The sequence below is a fragment of the Sapajus apella genome, unplaced genomic scaffold (genome assembly GCF_009761245.1).
Source record: "Sapajus apella isolate SASKATOON/1434 unplaced genomic scaffold, GSC_monkey_1.0 scaffold217, whole genome shotgun sequence".
Lineage (NCBI taxonomy): Eukaryota > Metazoa > Chordata > Mammalia > Primates > Cebidae > Sapajus > Sapajus apella.
Genome location: NW_022437157.1, coordinates 567,173 through 580,674, shown reverse-complemented (window position 1 = coordinate 580,674; position 13,502 = coordinate 567,173). Strand labels below are relative to the sequence as shown.

General features: G+C 47.9%; 2 protein-coding genes across 7 annotated transcripts in view; both read right to left on the bottom strand.

Moving 5' to 3' along the window:
* Positions 1-9,097, bottom strand: part of LOC116544450 (HLA class I histocompatibility antigen, alpha chain F-like) — a 169,310-nt gene extending 160,213 nt beyond the window's left edge. The window contains exons 1-5 of one of the 2 annotated variants that reach the window (XM_032270850.1): positions 8,773-9,097; positions 8,361-8,643; positions 7,842-8,117; positions 6,194-7,192; positions 4,473-4,590 (exon numbers count right to left, since the gene is read on the bottom strand). In XM_032270850.1, the coding sequence (XP_032126741.1) occupies positions 6,906-7,192; positions 7,842-8,117; positions 8,361-8,643; positions 8,773-9,072 (1,146 nt within the window). In that variant the 5' untranslated portion in view covers positions 9,073-9,097 and the 3' untranslated portion in view covers positions 4,473-4,590; positions 6,194-6,905. Of the gene's footprint in view, positions 1-4,472; positions 4,591-5,395; positions 5,829-6,193; positions 7,193-7,841; positions 8,118-8,360; positions 8,644-8,772 lie in introns of those variants that run through there. The other variant, XM_032270849.1, reaches the window with a different exon arrangement.
* Positions 1-13,502, bottom strand: part of LOC116544448 (saoe class I histocompatibility antigen, A alpha chain-like) — a 187,248-nt gene that overhangs the window by 110,547 nt on the left and 63,199 nt on the right. The window lies entirely within an intron of this gene.

Sequence of the window (13,502 nt, the reverse complement as noted above, 5' to 3'; positions counted from 1 at the left end):
TTCCAGCATCATCTGTTGGAGTGGGGCTGACACATTTGTAAGGTGCAGTGAGCACTAATACACGGGGGCACCATGCATTTATCTGTCTTTCTTCTAGAGTTGTTTTGAGAAGGTTTTCACTGACAACCCAACAGCAATGAATACATATGACTTCTTATAAAATCAAATTCAGGTAAAATTATAAATATTAAAATGTTAAGAATGGAGAGAGACTGGAACATCACAAGACAAGCTGAATCATAGGCTGAAATGGAGGGTTTTTGTTTACCTTGCTAGAAATTCTGTTGGCCCACAATCTCTTATGCTTATTGCATGAGAAGCCACAGAGTGGGGTGAGAGTTCACATAACCAGTCCCTGGTTTTCTGCTTCAGAAACAATTTCAAACTCTGCTTAGGCAAAGTAAGGAAATTAACTATGTGAAGTTGGCATCTACAAAGTCAGAGAGTGAGTAGTAAGTTTCAACATCAGGCGTCCAAGGAGATTCTACCTTTTTACACAGAAATGGCCTCACTACGCACTGCAGAATGGAGAAGGTCCCTTCAGGGGAACTTCATGTAAAACCCTATATGGTGTAGGGGTTTCTGCTGCAGCTCTAAATTGAATTGCAGCTGTTCTTTCTAACTACAGGTCTCACAAAATTTTATAGCTTCAATGATTTCACCTGGGCCGATATTTTGCTTTTTTGATATTGTTTGCTTTGAGCTGCTGCCTGGGGCTTAGAAAAGTGACTTAGATATTTTGCCAAAATGGTATTTCTTTGATGGAATTTGAAATCCATGAACACTCCGCTTTCCTGCTGTATCCCCAGAGCAGGTTGAGTACTTGGCACTTCTCAGAACTTCACTAGAAGTGGTAGAAGATTTGGATTTAGGGCCTCCCTCTATCTCTACCCTTTCTTTGATTCAGAGGATCACAAGCTGTTGGGGGAACAGTGGTGTCTTGGGCCCCTCTGATCAGATTTATATTAATATTCAATGTCCTGTGAGGAAGTCACATGTGCAGGTAACATCACTTCTGCATGCAGTGTCATGGGAGAGTGGGTTCCTGGGCCCCAGGTTAAGAGCCTAAGCACTACTGGCACAGAGCTAGAGCTCTGGGCGGGAGGGATGGCTGGGATGGAACCTAGTCCTGTCCTTTAGTCCTGGGGCCTTTTCACTCCCCACACGGTGGGTGTTGGGCATCTGGCGGGTGACGATTTTGATGGAGTTGAGGGAGGACACTGGCTGGAACTGGGAGAAGCAGAGTTGGAGAAATAATTAAGATGGACATTATTTTTCTTTTCTTTTCTTTTTTTTTTTTTTTTTTTTTGAGACGGAGTTTTGCTCTTGTTACCCAGGCCGGAGTGCAATGGCGCGATCTTGGCTCACTGCAACCTCCGCCTCCTGGGTTCAGGCAATTCTCCTGCCTCAGCCTCCTGAGTAGCTGGGATTACAGGCACGTGCCACCATGCCCAGCTAATTTTTGTATTTTTAGTAGAGACGGGGTTTCACCATGTTGACCAGGATGGTCTTGATCTCTTGACCTAGTGATCCACCCGCCTCAGCCTCCCAGAGTGCTGGGATTACAGGCGTGAGCCACCGCGTCCGGCCGTATTTTTCTGAGTGTAAGTTGTGGCTTGAAATCTAGAGAGCCTGAAGGAGTATCCCCTACCCAAACCTGTTTTTCCCTTTCCCACAAGCCTTGTTTAGCCACAGGCCCAGTGCCAACACCAGGGGGCACACACAGACCATGAAGGCACCGCGCAGCTGGGTTGTTTGTGGTTGGCTCCTGGATACCTGACGTAACCAGGGGAGCCAAGACCCTGCAGCCAGGTGGCCTGGATTCAACCTACAGCTCTGATCCTACTGACACTTTCCCTCCCGGTGCTTCAGTTTCTTCACCTGTGAAATGGTGAGGACATTACAGCATTTACCTCTGGGGTGGGTTTCTCAACAGCAGCACTATTAACAATTCGAGACAGAGAATCCCTTTTGGAGTGGGCTGTCCTGTGCATTGTGGGAGCTTTGCCAGGAGCACCCCACTCACCTCCTCCCACCAATCCCCATATGACAACCGAAAATATCCCAGGATTTTTAGGTCCCCTTTGGGTCTGGAAGCTGCACGTAGTCAGGCACTTTCCCACCTGACACTTCATCTCATCTATGAGATGGTCTGTGAGCCTTATACTTTAGTCCAAATAAGGCCACTTTAAAAGAAGGATTCTGTCCATCTTTTAAACAAATCCATTTACTTCCTTTATCTCTGCATTCAGTTAATCCTTGCACACCCTTTGTTTAGTATATCTTGAAATGTATCAGTTCCGATTCAAGTAGCAATTCATGATACCTGCTCTGATCTCAGTAGAGCTAATTCCTTCAGCACAGGGAATGTGTTCTCAGTTCTGCTGCGGATGATGAAAACCAATTTATTTTACTTTACTTGTTTGAGATGTTGTTCCTCATCTGTCAAATGTAAATGTGGACATGGCTTGAACTAGCAAGTGGTTTTATTTCTTCATTCCCCTGATATTTGTTGTATTCTTACTTCAAGTCAAATACATGGCATGACATTGCTTCCTTGATCACACCACATCAGATGAGAAAATTAGACATTATAACCAGCTATGGGGGCACACACCTGTAGTCCTAGCTACTCGGAGGGCTGGGGCAGGAGAATTGTCTGAGCCCAGGAGTTTGAGGTTACAGTGAGGTATGATATCACCAATGCATTTCAGCCTGGGCAACAGACCCTGTCTCTGGAAAAAAAGGGCATTGTCAACTGTCTGCGTGGACTCTGTCTCACAAGATCCACGTCCTGTAATTTTTCTAAATGCCATCTCTGTGTGGTTTTCATGAATGTGTGTCTGGTGTTTCTTTTCTATCCTTTTAGTTTCAGCGTTTCTGTACCTTCTGCTGAAATTATGGCTTTTGGAAACAGCCTACAGCTATTTATTTATTGACTTGTTTTTCCCCCTCTGCACTATTTGTCTTGTCATTGGAGTGTGTGAGTCCATTATGTTTAATGTCATTGTTGACCTCATTGGGCTTAAGTCTGTACATTGTCATTTGCTGCCTTCTAATATTATGTCTTTTTGGCTCAACTATTTTTTCTTCTGTTGACTTCTTTAGATGAATAAAAAAAGTTTCCATTACTATAGTCTTCTGAATAAGTGTTCTAGTTACACCTTGTCTTATTATTTATTTAATTATCTGAAAAAGCACAATAATCAGTGACTTCTTATAACCAACAGCAGACCATAACTTCCCTGACTTCCACCTACCTGTGCAGACAGCCCAGGGGAGAATCAGTGCTCTGTCTCTGAGACACAGGGGGTGGAAGCAGGAGAGTAACTGGGTGGTGAAGCTGTAGCTGCAGAGGCATCCGGGCCCCTCACCTGCACTCCTCGTAGATGTCTCCTCCACTGAATGCCCGCGATGCCCTCTCCTCCGTATGCTCCTGCCAGAGTCTCCCCGTCTCCACGGACAGCAGCTCCACCCTTCTACTCACTCAGTCCAACACTGTGGATGTCCTTGATTCTTCTTTCTCAGATCACATACACAATTTATTAGCAAATGCTATGATGAAACAGAATCCCATCACTCTCATTATTTCCACTGCTCACATCCAGGTCTAGGTAACCGACATCTCTGTCCTGAAATGCTACATGCCTTTCCCACTGTTTTCTCTACTGCCTTGCTTGTCCACCACCTCTCAGTTCTGTTCTCAGTAGAGCAGCCAGAGAGAAGCTTTTACATAATGTGTCCTACCATGTCCTACTTTTCAAAACTGTATCCTAACACCCCATATCATTCAGAGCAGGAAAAAACAACAACAACAACAACAACGCTGCGCACACCCTCCAGGCCTGTCCTGGCCACACCTCAGAACTCATCTCAATTACTCTGTCCAGCCCTTCTGGGGATGGCTTGGGCAAAGCAAGGGTCTGGGTGCAGGCACCAGCACCTCCAGGGCCATGGTTATGAGGAAAATTAAGACAATTAAGACCTGTGGTAGGGAACTGCTGTCCAAGTCCTTGAACGTGCTGCCCAAGTGAACTGCCACGGCAGCGTCTCTCAATCTACCCCTTCCTGTGACTGCCCCAGAGCCTGTGGGGGAGGCCACTGTGCAGGGGAGCTAGGTAACAGGAGACCCACCTGAGGCTCAGCCCTTGCCTTCAGCCCACCTGTGGGGGAGTTCACTGCCTGGGGTACCCCCACTTGCACATGCCTTCAGCTACAAAGTAACTGTGTGTGTGTGTGTGTGTATGTGTGTGTGTATCTGTGTGTGTGTGTGTGTGTGTGTGTGTCCCAAAATAAAGCCACAATTAGCTCTGCCAGCTGTGAAAAAAAAAATCTTTCTTTGAAGGTCACATTTGAAAGAAGGCCCACACTGACCACAGTACAACAGCCACCTCCCTGTCCCCACAGCCCACACTCTGCATCACCCCCCACAGCACTTGCCACCTTCTAACACGAGCATTGTCCTTCTGTACTCTGCTCATAGTGTATCTTACGTCTGCCTCTTCTCCCTAGAACGTATGCACCAGAAGGCCAGAAATTTCTCTGTTTTTACTTTAAAGATGTTTTCCAAATGCAAAAACAGTCATTTACCTAGCAGACAACAAATGTCAGTTCAATGAATGATCACCATGGAGCACCTCCTTATTTTAAAGGCAATATCTTTTATTAATGTAGCCTCAGGCCAAATGCTGTTTCGTGGCAGCTACAGCACAACATCCTCTCATGCCAACATCAGTGCCACCAGTGCTTTTGTCACCAGTGCTGCCTGTGTGCCCCCTTCCCCTCATCCCTCCTCCCACACCAACCCTCCTGCACATGGCAGCATGCAATCATATGTCTCTCTTCAGGAAAGATAATCCTAGGATTGTAAGTCCAATCTTCCAACTGCGTATAAATCTAAACTGGACTCTGTTTTACAAATCCATGGGTTTGGATTGGAGCCTGCCCTAGGATTACTACAAATCAGGGCAGGAAGAAAAGTCGAAGAGAAAGCAGAAGGAGTTCCAACAGAAAGTTACCTACGATGAGAAACCTTGGGTCCCCTCTTCTCTGCAAATTTCAGAATCTGGTTCCTGTAAGAAGGCTGGTGAAAAGATAGAAAATACAATCCAGGAAGAGCCCTGGAAGGAGGGCAAGCACTGGACGGGTCTGAAAACTCAGTCCCTTGATACCACAAGGACTTCTGTGTGCAGAGACTGTACTAAGTGACATCTGAGTCCCTGTGATCACAGGTCCTGGTGGTACAAGGTTCTACTGAAGGACCAGGGCCATTGGAGCAGCAAAGATGACCCAGCCAAGCAGCGACCACATAAAGCCCACAGCGGACTGACTTCCCACTGGCCACAGCTCCATCTATGCTCATCCCCTGCAACAGATCAGTAGAAGAACCACATAAACTCTGGAAGGTTCTCAGGTCTTCCATTTATTTTGTCTCTTAAATTTTAGTAATCTTCTCCTTTAATTAACTCATTAACCTCTCATGGCAAGAATTTGAAGAAGTAAGTTTATACTCAGATTCTAATTTTAATAGGGAAGCAGGAAGTTGTAGCTCAGTGCAGCACGAAGTTCAGACAGAGATAAAGACATCCAAGCCCCATGTCTCTGGAACAGGAAAGATCATTGGGTTGAAACAACATAGGGCCGTGCGGGGAAGGGGGTCATGGAGGACATGGGGGTGAACTGGTCCCCCACCTTCTCACATTATACTAACAGGGATGAAGACACATTTGGACACCTTTGCAGAAAGAGAATTCAGGGTACTCGAAGTCACAAAAGGGAGGCATGAACAAATCTTGCTTATCAGTCCCACACAAGGCGGCTATCTCACACTATAGAGAAAATATTCATGAACAACTTCAGATTAGTCACAGTGACAGGTGACACTCTGAACCGCCCATCGCATACTCAGGACATCCAAGTCAAAGAAACCCCATAGCACACTCGCATTCCCTCTGTTCCCCACAATACCCCACTTACATCAGGGCCCCTGCCCCCAAGTGTCACCTTTATAAGTAATGAGAGACACATCAAAGCCCTGGGCAGTGTCAATGACTGCGGTAGAACACAAAGAGGATCTGGTCAGAGCCCACAGGAGATGCAGCTAGAGGAGGAACTGTGGGCTGGGCCAGCTTCCCCTTGGGCTCCCAACCACAATATCCCAATGATCTCAGGGTTCAGCCCCCTTCATACTTACTTGCAATCTGAGTGTAGCTCTCTCTGTTTCTATCTGTGGGAAGAAAATGTCCTGTGAGAGGCCAGAAAGGAGGCAGGGCTATAAGGCCCTAGAGCAACCCTCTAGTCTTTGATCCCAGAGAAGCTTCCAGAAATGTATAATTGCAATCCAGGGCAGGATCAGAAAATAAGAAGAAAGCAGGTGTGGGTCCTGGACCAACTGTCCTCCTAAGTTTGTCCTCAGCAGGGACCTTCCCCTGTGATTTGTGACTGTTGACAATCAGATCCCCACCACCACAGTCTCTGAAGTGAAGAATCTGTCTTTCATTTTCGTTTTACAAATGAGTAAGGGTTGTCACACAGGGTACCAAGCTGGGTAGGCCCATGTGTGTGGACGGTGCTTCCCAGTGAGGAGACAGGGCACACTTCTACCTGGGGCTCAAAACCCCCACTAGGACAAGAAAACTCAGACCCCACTCCTCACCCCTTCCCTAACTGAGATCTTCTTCCTCCACATCACAGCAGCAACCACAGCTCCAGTGACCACAGCTGCAAGGACAACCGGGCCAGCAACTATGTCCACAAGGGGGACGGTGGGCTGGGAAGATGACTGTGAGAAAGGAGGGGAAAATGAGGGGCCCCAGGCCTCAGTCCTGATTCTGCTGAAGGGCTCCAGAAGGGCTCCTGCTTTTCCTGAGAAAAACATGGCCTCTCATCCTTCCCTTTACACCATCTCATTCCTTACCCCATCTCAGGGTGAGGGCCTCGGGAAGCCCCTCGTGCTGCACATGGCACGTGTATCGCTGCTCCTCCCCAGAAAGCACCACCACACCCACCCACTTCTGGAAGGTTTCATCCCCTGCGGGCCTGGTCTCCACAAGCTCCGTGTCCTGGGTCTGCTCCTCCCCATCCCTCTGCCAGGTCAGCGTGATCTCTGCAGGGTAGAAGCCCAGGGCCCAGCACCTCAGGGTGGCCTCATGGTCAGAGATAGGGTGGTGGGCAATGTGTGCCTTTGGAGGATCTGAGAAGAGGCAGAAAATTCAGACACTTTGCACTCCTCATGGGACACCAAGCAGTGCTCATGTGACCATCCTGAGAATGGACATGACACCTGGGATAATCTCCTATTCCTTGCAAAGTTCGAGTCTCTGAGGGGGAACAGGGACTTCTGGCCCTGACCTAAGTGGAGGCCGAGGGACTTAGAAGAGCTGGAATCAGATCACCACGCACATTTTGTGTGAGGCAGAGAAGGCCTGAGAGCAAAAGTCACGGGGCCCGAGGCTGTTGCAGGGGTCAAAGGGGACCGCTGATCAGTACTTCAGGGACTGTCTTCCCTTCCATTCCCTCAAAGACTACATCCCTTAACTGTCCCAGCGAGCAGAGTGGATACTCAGAGTCACTCTGATACAGAATCCAGGAACCCGGAGGATTCTTCCCACTCAGGACCAGAGGGAGGGCGATATTCTAGCGTTGGTCCCATTTTCCTCCCCTCCTGGAGGGAAGCCAACCCAGGAGATATATAGGAGATGGAAAGCCAGGAAGATTCTTGCCACACAGGACCAGCGGGAGGGCAATATTATAGCGTTGGTCCCTTTTTCCTCCCCTACTTGTGCGAGGCCAGCCCGGGAGATCTACAGGAGATGGTGAAGGCGCCCTGTGGCCCCTGGTACCCGCGCGCTGCAGCGTCTCCTTCCCGTTCTCCAGGTATCTGTGGAGCCACTCCACGCACCCGCCCTTCAGGTAGGTGCTGAACTCCTCTGCATATTTTTCTGCCTTATACATGCGCTGGGTGATTTGAGCCGCTGTGTCCGCCGCGGTCCAGGAGCGCAGGTCCTCATTGAGGGAGCTGTAGTCCTTGCCGTCGTAGGCGTGCTGGTGATACCCGCGGAGGAAGCGTCCATCGGGTCCCACATCGCAGCCATTAGTGCCCTGGAGGGTGTGAGACCCTGGCCCCGCCCCCGCGGTCAGTCCCGCCCACCGAGTCCCGCCCACGCCCAGACCAACCCGCGGGGATTTTGGCCTAAACTGAAATGAAACCTGGTAAAGACGCCTGGGGCTCTCCCGGGTGCAGAATCTGGACAAGTCCCCTAGTTTCGGGATGGATCTCGGACCTAAGACTCGGGGAGACCCAGGCCCTCGGTGGGGATGGGAAGGGGTTGTGACCTGTTCCCCCAGCCGGAGTCGCTCACCGCCCTCGCTCTGGTTGTAGTAGCGGAGCAGTTTCCGCAGGGCCACACGGTCAGTTTGTGCGCTGGCCTTGACGGCCCATGTGTCCCAGTTCCAATACTCCGGCCCCTCCTGCTCCACCCACGGCGCCCGCGGCTCAGCTCTAGGAATCGCCGCATCGCTGTCGAACCGCATCAACTGAGTGTCTTCCACCCAGCCCACTGCCACGTACCTGTATCGGGACTCCCCGCGGCCGGGCCCGGAGACGGCGGTGCTCAAATACTGTACCTCAAGGAGTGGGAGCCTCGGGCGAGGAGGGGCTGAGACCCGCCCGACCCTCCTCCCGGCCTGGCTCCCTGGGTCCTGCGCCCCGGTCCGGCGGGCCACTCGCTCCTCCCCACAGAGGCCGTTTCCCTACAGACCCCGCACTCATCCGCCCAGATCTCGGTCAGGGCCAGGGCCCCCTAGAGCAGCAGGAGGAGGGTTCGGGGAGCCATGACCCCAACCTCCGCATTTGGGGAGACTCTGAGTCCTCGTGGTGTGTGGGGACTTTAGAATCGGGACCGCGGCGACACTGGCTTCTCTAGAAACCCGACACCCAAGGGGAGTGAGAACTGAGTCCGCCTCGTGAGTATCCTGGAAGAAGGATCCTACACAAGTTGGGGAAAAGAGAAACTCTGTGGAGATGGGGAATCCAGTCAAATGCTGAGCCTCCGCACCCCAGACCTGAACCATTGAGAGCCACGTCTGGGGTGGTGGGACTTCACCGTGAACCTCCTCCTCCTGTGCAGGGTGTGCCTTAGGATCTCCCTGAGCCTTCGCCCCAAGGCTGAGAAACCAGGCAGAAAGCCTTCGGAACCCAGTCTCTCTCCTTTCGCTTTTCATCCCAGAATCCCTGTCACTGGACTGAACTTTCTGCCTCCCACTCTATAGCTGGACTCCTCTGGACTCTTTTGAGAGAAAACTCACTCCAGGAAGCTTGGCACCAGAGAGTGAGCTTGGACTGGGAATGGAGGTGTTCAAGCAGTTTTTCTTCTTCTTTAAATCTGGAAAACTTGTGCCTGAGCGCATGAGATAGAACGGAGATCAGTTTCCTTTTAATTAGCTGCAGTGAATAGTAGAATCTAGGTAACCTTTGAATGATCAGGAATCTTATCTGTAAAAATTGTTACTTTGGCCCCTTGATAAAATGTGTCTAAATAGATTACAACCGACAACTCACAGAGCTTCTAAGTTTTGCTTTCCTGGACTGTGTATCTGTGACTCTTGCTGTAGTTTAAAATTACCTTCATTCCACAGCCCTGAGTTTCTGTGTGAGTCCAGGACATCTCCTCAGTACAAAGTAGCACACGGTGTTACCCTATGTTGCAACCAGGAGCCAGTACAGACTTCATTCACCTCACAGTCGCAAGTGTTCAATGCAGTCACCATGCCCTTCACCAGTGCTCATGCACTGCCTGTTTTTAGGAAGTGTCCACATCTAAGTGCTGTGCATATTTCATAGGAACACTTAGTATTTTTTAAATCTGATTAACGTAACAGGCGATTAGTTTTTAGGCAGTGCCACATAAAGTATTAAAGGCCAACTGCAAAGAACATGTTGAGAGGCTCTGTAGATGGATGTATTAAAAATCTGTAAAACAATGTGTTTAAACCTAAGAATTCTGCTGCTTTTGAATTCTTTCCTCTGCTCCTTTTTCTCACCTCCTGCCTCTCCAGCCCTTCCCTCCATCCCCCTCATCCCTCTCATCCCTAAGCCCTTCCTCTCCCCTTAACCCCCACCACTCTGTCACTCCTGAATAGTGGCTCTAGCACTGTCCCATTACCTGTTATGTGAGTGTTCTCTGCACAGTAATCCTGCTACTGTGAGTCAGAGTGTGTCATTTCTCCACCTAAAACACTCCAGTGGCTCCACCATGGTCTTGTGAAGCTTCTAGAATGTCAGGCATGTGAGCCTATGAGGGCATACCTGCTTCATTGTAGGAACTAAATTAATTTTTGTTGACCAAATGAATGAAATATGAATGTATTAAATTGCACTACAGAAAATTATAAAATGTAAAACACTGAAAAAGTTAAGATTCTATTTTATGTAACTAGTGTGCATATCAGTTCATCAATTCATTCCATGAATCTGTTGAGCCTGTGTTTAAATTTTATAAGACTGCATAACAAATTATCGCAAACATTGGCTTTAAACAACACACATTTATTGTATTCATTTATTTATTTTTGGAGACAGAGTCTCCCTCTGTCTTCTAAGGTGAAGTGCAGTCACATGATCATGGCTCACTGCAGCCTCAAACTCCTGGTCTCAAGGGATCCTCCTGTCTCAGTCTTCAGAACAGCTATGACTGCAGGCAAGTGCCACCACGCCCAGCCAATTAAAAAAAAAAGAAGAAGAAAGTTGTAGAGAAGAGTTTCTCACTATATTGTCCTGGCTGGTCTCAAACTCTTGGCTGCAAGTGATCCTCCTATGTCAGCTCCTCAAATGTTAGGGTTACAGGTGTGCACGACCACTCCTGGCCAAGCAACACCCCTTGAGCTGTTTATAGTTCCTGAGTCAGAAGTCTGGGCAAGATGTGGATGGAATCTCTGTTCTGGGCTTCCCAAAGCTGTATTTTCATTTAGAATCCTCCTTCAGGCTTATACAGAAGTGGCAGAAGTAAGACTGATGTCCCCGTTTGTTGCTGGCTGTCAAGGTAGAGAACGGGGAGGGATGTGCTCAATTCCTGGTGCCCACCAGCGTTCTTGCCTACACAGCTCCTTCATTTTCAAAGCCCACAGTGGAGGAAATCCCTCATGCTGACTCCCTCTCACACTGAATCTCTATGCTCAGGAAGAACCTAGTCCTTTCGAGGGCTCATCTGATTGGGACAGTCCAAGCAAGATAAACCCAGCCTAAAGTCAACTAAGTGAGGCCCTTAATTATATCTGCTGAATCCCTTCACAGCAGCAACTACGTTAGAGTCGGTTGAATAACTGAGGGAAGGTGAGTGAGCAGGAGGTGGTTGTTGGGGCCCATCAAAGAATCAGCCTAGAAGGATTGGATCTTCCTTTTGTGTTTAATTGGACACAGCTGGAAATTGACGTTCACGTAAAGTGATCATTGTGATCAGTAACAAAATACATCCTCTTCAGCTATGGAAATTCTCCATACCTTTTACAACTAAGTTATATATTTCAAATCTTATAGTTAATTTAGGCCAGGTGTGGTGGCTCATGTCTGAAATCCTAGCACTGTGGAAGGCAGAAGATGGCAGATTTGTTGACTCCAGAAATTCAAGTTCAGCCTGGGCAGCATGGTGAAACCCTCATCTCTGAAAAAAAATTAGAAAATTAGCCAGTCATTGTGGTTCATGCCTGTAGTCCCAGATACTCAGGAGGCTGAGGTCAAAGGATCCCTTGAACCCAGGAGGCCGACCCTGAAGCGCATGATGATCACGCGTCTGCACTCCAGCCTGGGTGATGGAGTGAGACCCTGTCTCAAAAATAATAATAATGACCGTTAAATGTATGCTCTAAATGAAGAAATCCCCCAAACAGGCTTTCTCTGAACAACATGGCTGTTTATTCACCCGGGTATGGGTGGGCTGAGTTTGAAAAGAAAGCCAGCGGAAGGCGGTGGGATAGGAATTGGTTTTATAGGTTTGGGGTAGGCAGTGGACAGTTACAGAAGTTACAGTTCAGGGCAACTTTTGCAGGTTGGGAGAGGGTTGTAGGGTCTGGAGTCACGAGGTTGACCAAGGTTGTTTACAAAGTCCAGTTGCCTTATCAGTTGAGGGTGGAATAAGAAAAAATAGAAGAATGTCTCAAAGTTAATTAAGCACCACAGGGGTTGTTCATTCTTCTCCTTTTTATGGTTTTCCAGTTACTTCACACTTTCTAGTTCCAGGAACTCATCTGGGGTGTATGTGCAGTTCACAGAGGTTACCACGGCATAGTCCATGGTACAGCCAGTCAGCCTGAAAGGCTTTACATTGATGATGATAAATGTATGGCAAATGTAAATTAATGTACAGCAAATGTAAATTAATACATCCTCTGTCGTGAAAATGTATTAGTCATTTACTATTCTATAACAAATTATGTAAAGCTTAGCATTTCAAAACAACAAATACTCATCATCACCCACAGTTTCCAATGGTCAGGAATCTAGGAGAGGTTTCCCTGAGTGCTTCTGGCTCAGTTCCTCTCACAAGGCTGTAGTCCAGTTGTCAGCCAGGGCTCCATCATCTGAGCGTTTCACTGGGGCTGAGGATTCACATGAAACATGGCTCAGTCACATGGCTGTTGGAAAAGGCCTAGTTCCTTGTTGTCTGGTCTCAGAAGTCCTCAGTTCTTAGCCACATGGACCTTCCTGCAGGGCAGCTCACAGCACAGCAGCTGGCTTCCCCCAGAGCTCATCATCCCAGAGACAGAGAGAGAGAAGGTGGAAGCTGCAGTAAGTTTTATGTTCTACTCCCAGAGTCACAAACTGTTATGTCAGCCCTACTCTGTCAGTTAGAAGTTGTAGAGAACAGTTATAGCCTGTTCTTACATTGCTATAAAGAAATACCTGAGACTGGGTTATTTATAAAGGAAAGAGGTTTAATTGACTCACAGTTCTGCATGGCTGAGAAGGCTGTCCCAGGAAACTTACAATCATGGCAGAAGTGGAAGCAAACATATCCTTCATGTGGTCGTAGGAGAGGGAAATACAGAGTGAAGGGGGAAGCCCCTTATAAAACCATCAGATCTCATGAGAATTCATTCACGATCATTAGAACAGCACAGAGGAACTGTCCCCATGACCCAATCACCTCCCATGACGTCCCTCCCCTAAGAAGTCGGGATTACAATTCATAAGACAATTCAAGATGAGATTTGGGTGGGAACTCAGAGCTAGGCCATATCAGAAGTGCATCATTAAATCCAAGCCACATTCAAGAGATGGAATTAAGCTGCACCTCTGGAAGGGAACAGTATTAAAGGATTTGCATGTATGCTAAAAGCAAAATTAAAACTATTGTTTCAGGATTTTGTAAATCAAAGACTTCTTTTATCTAATTATTTTCTTTAATGCTTTAACCTTGTTTTTTAATTTAACTTAATTTAATTTTAAGTTCCAGGGTACAAATGCAGGATGTGCAGGTTTATTACATAGGTAAACATGTGCCATGGTG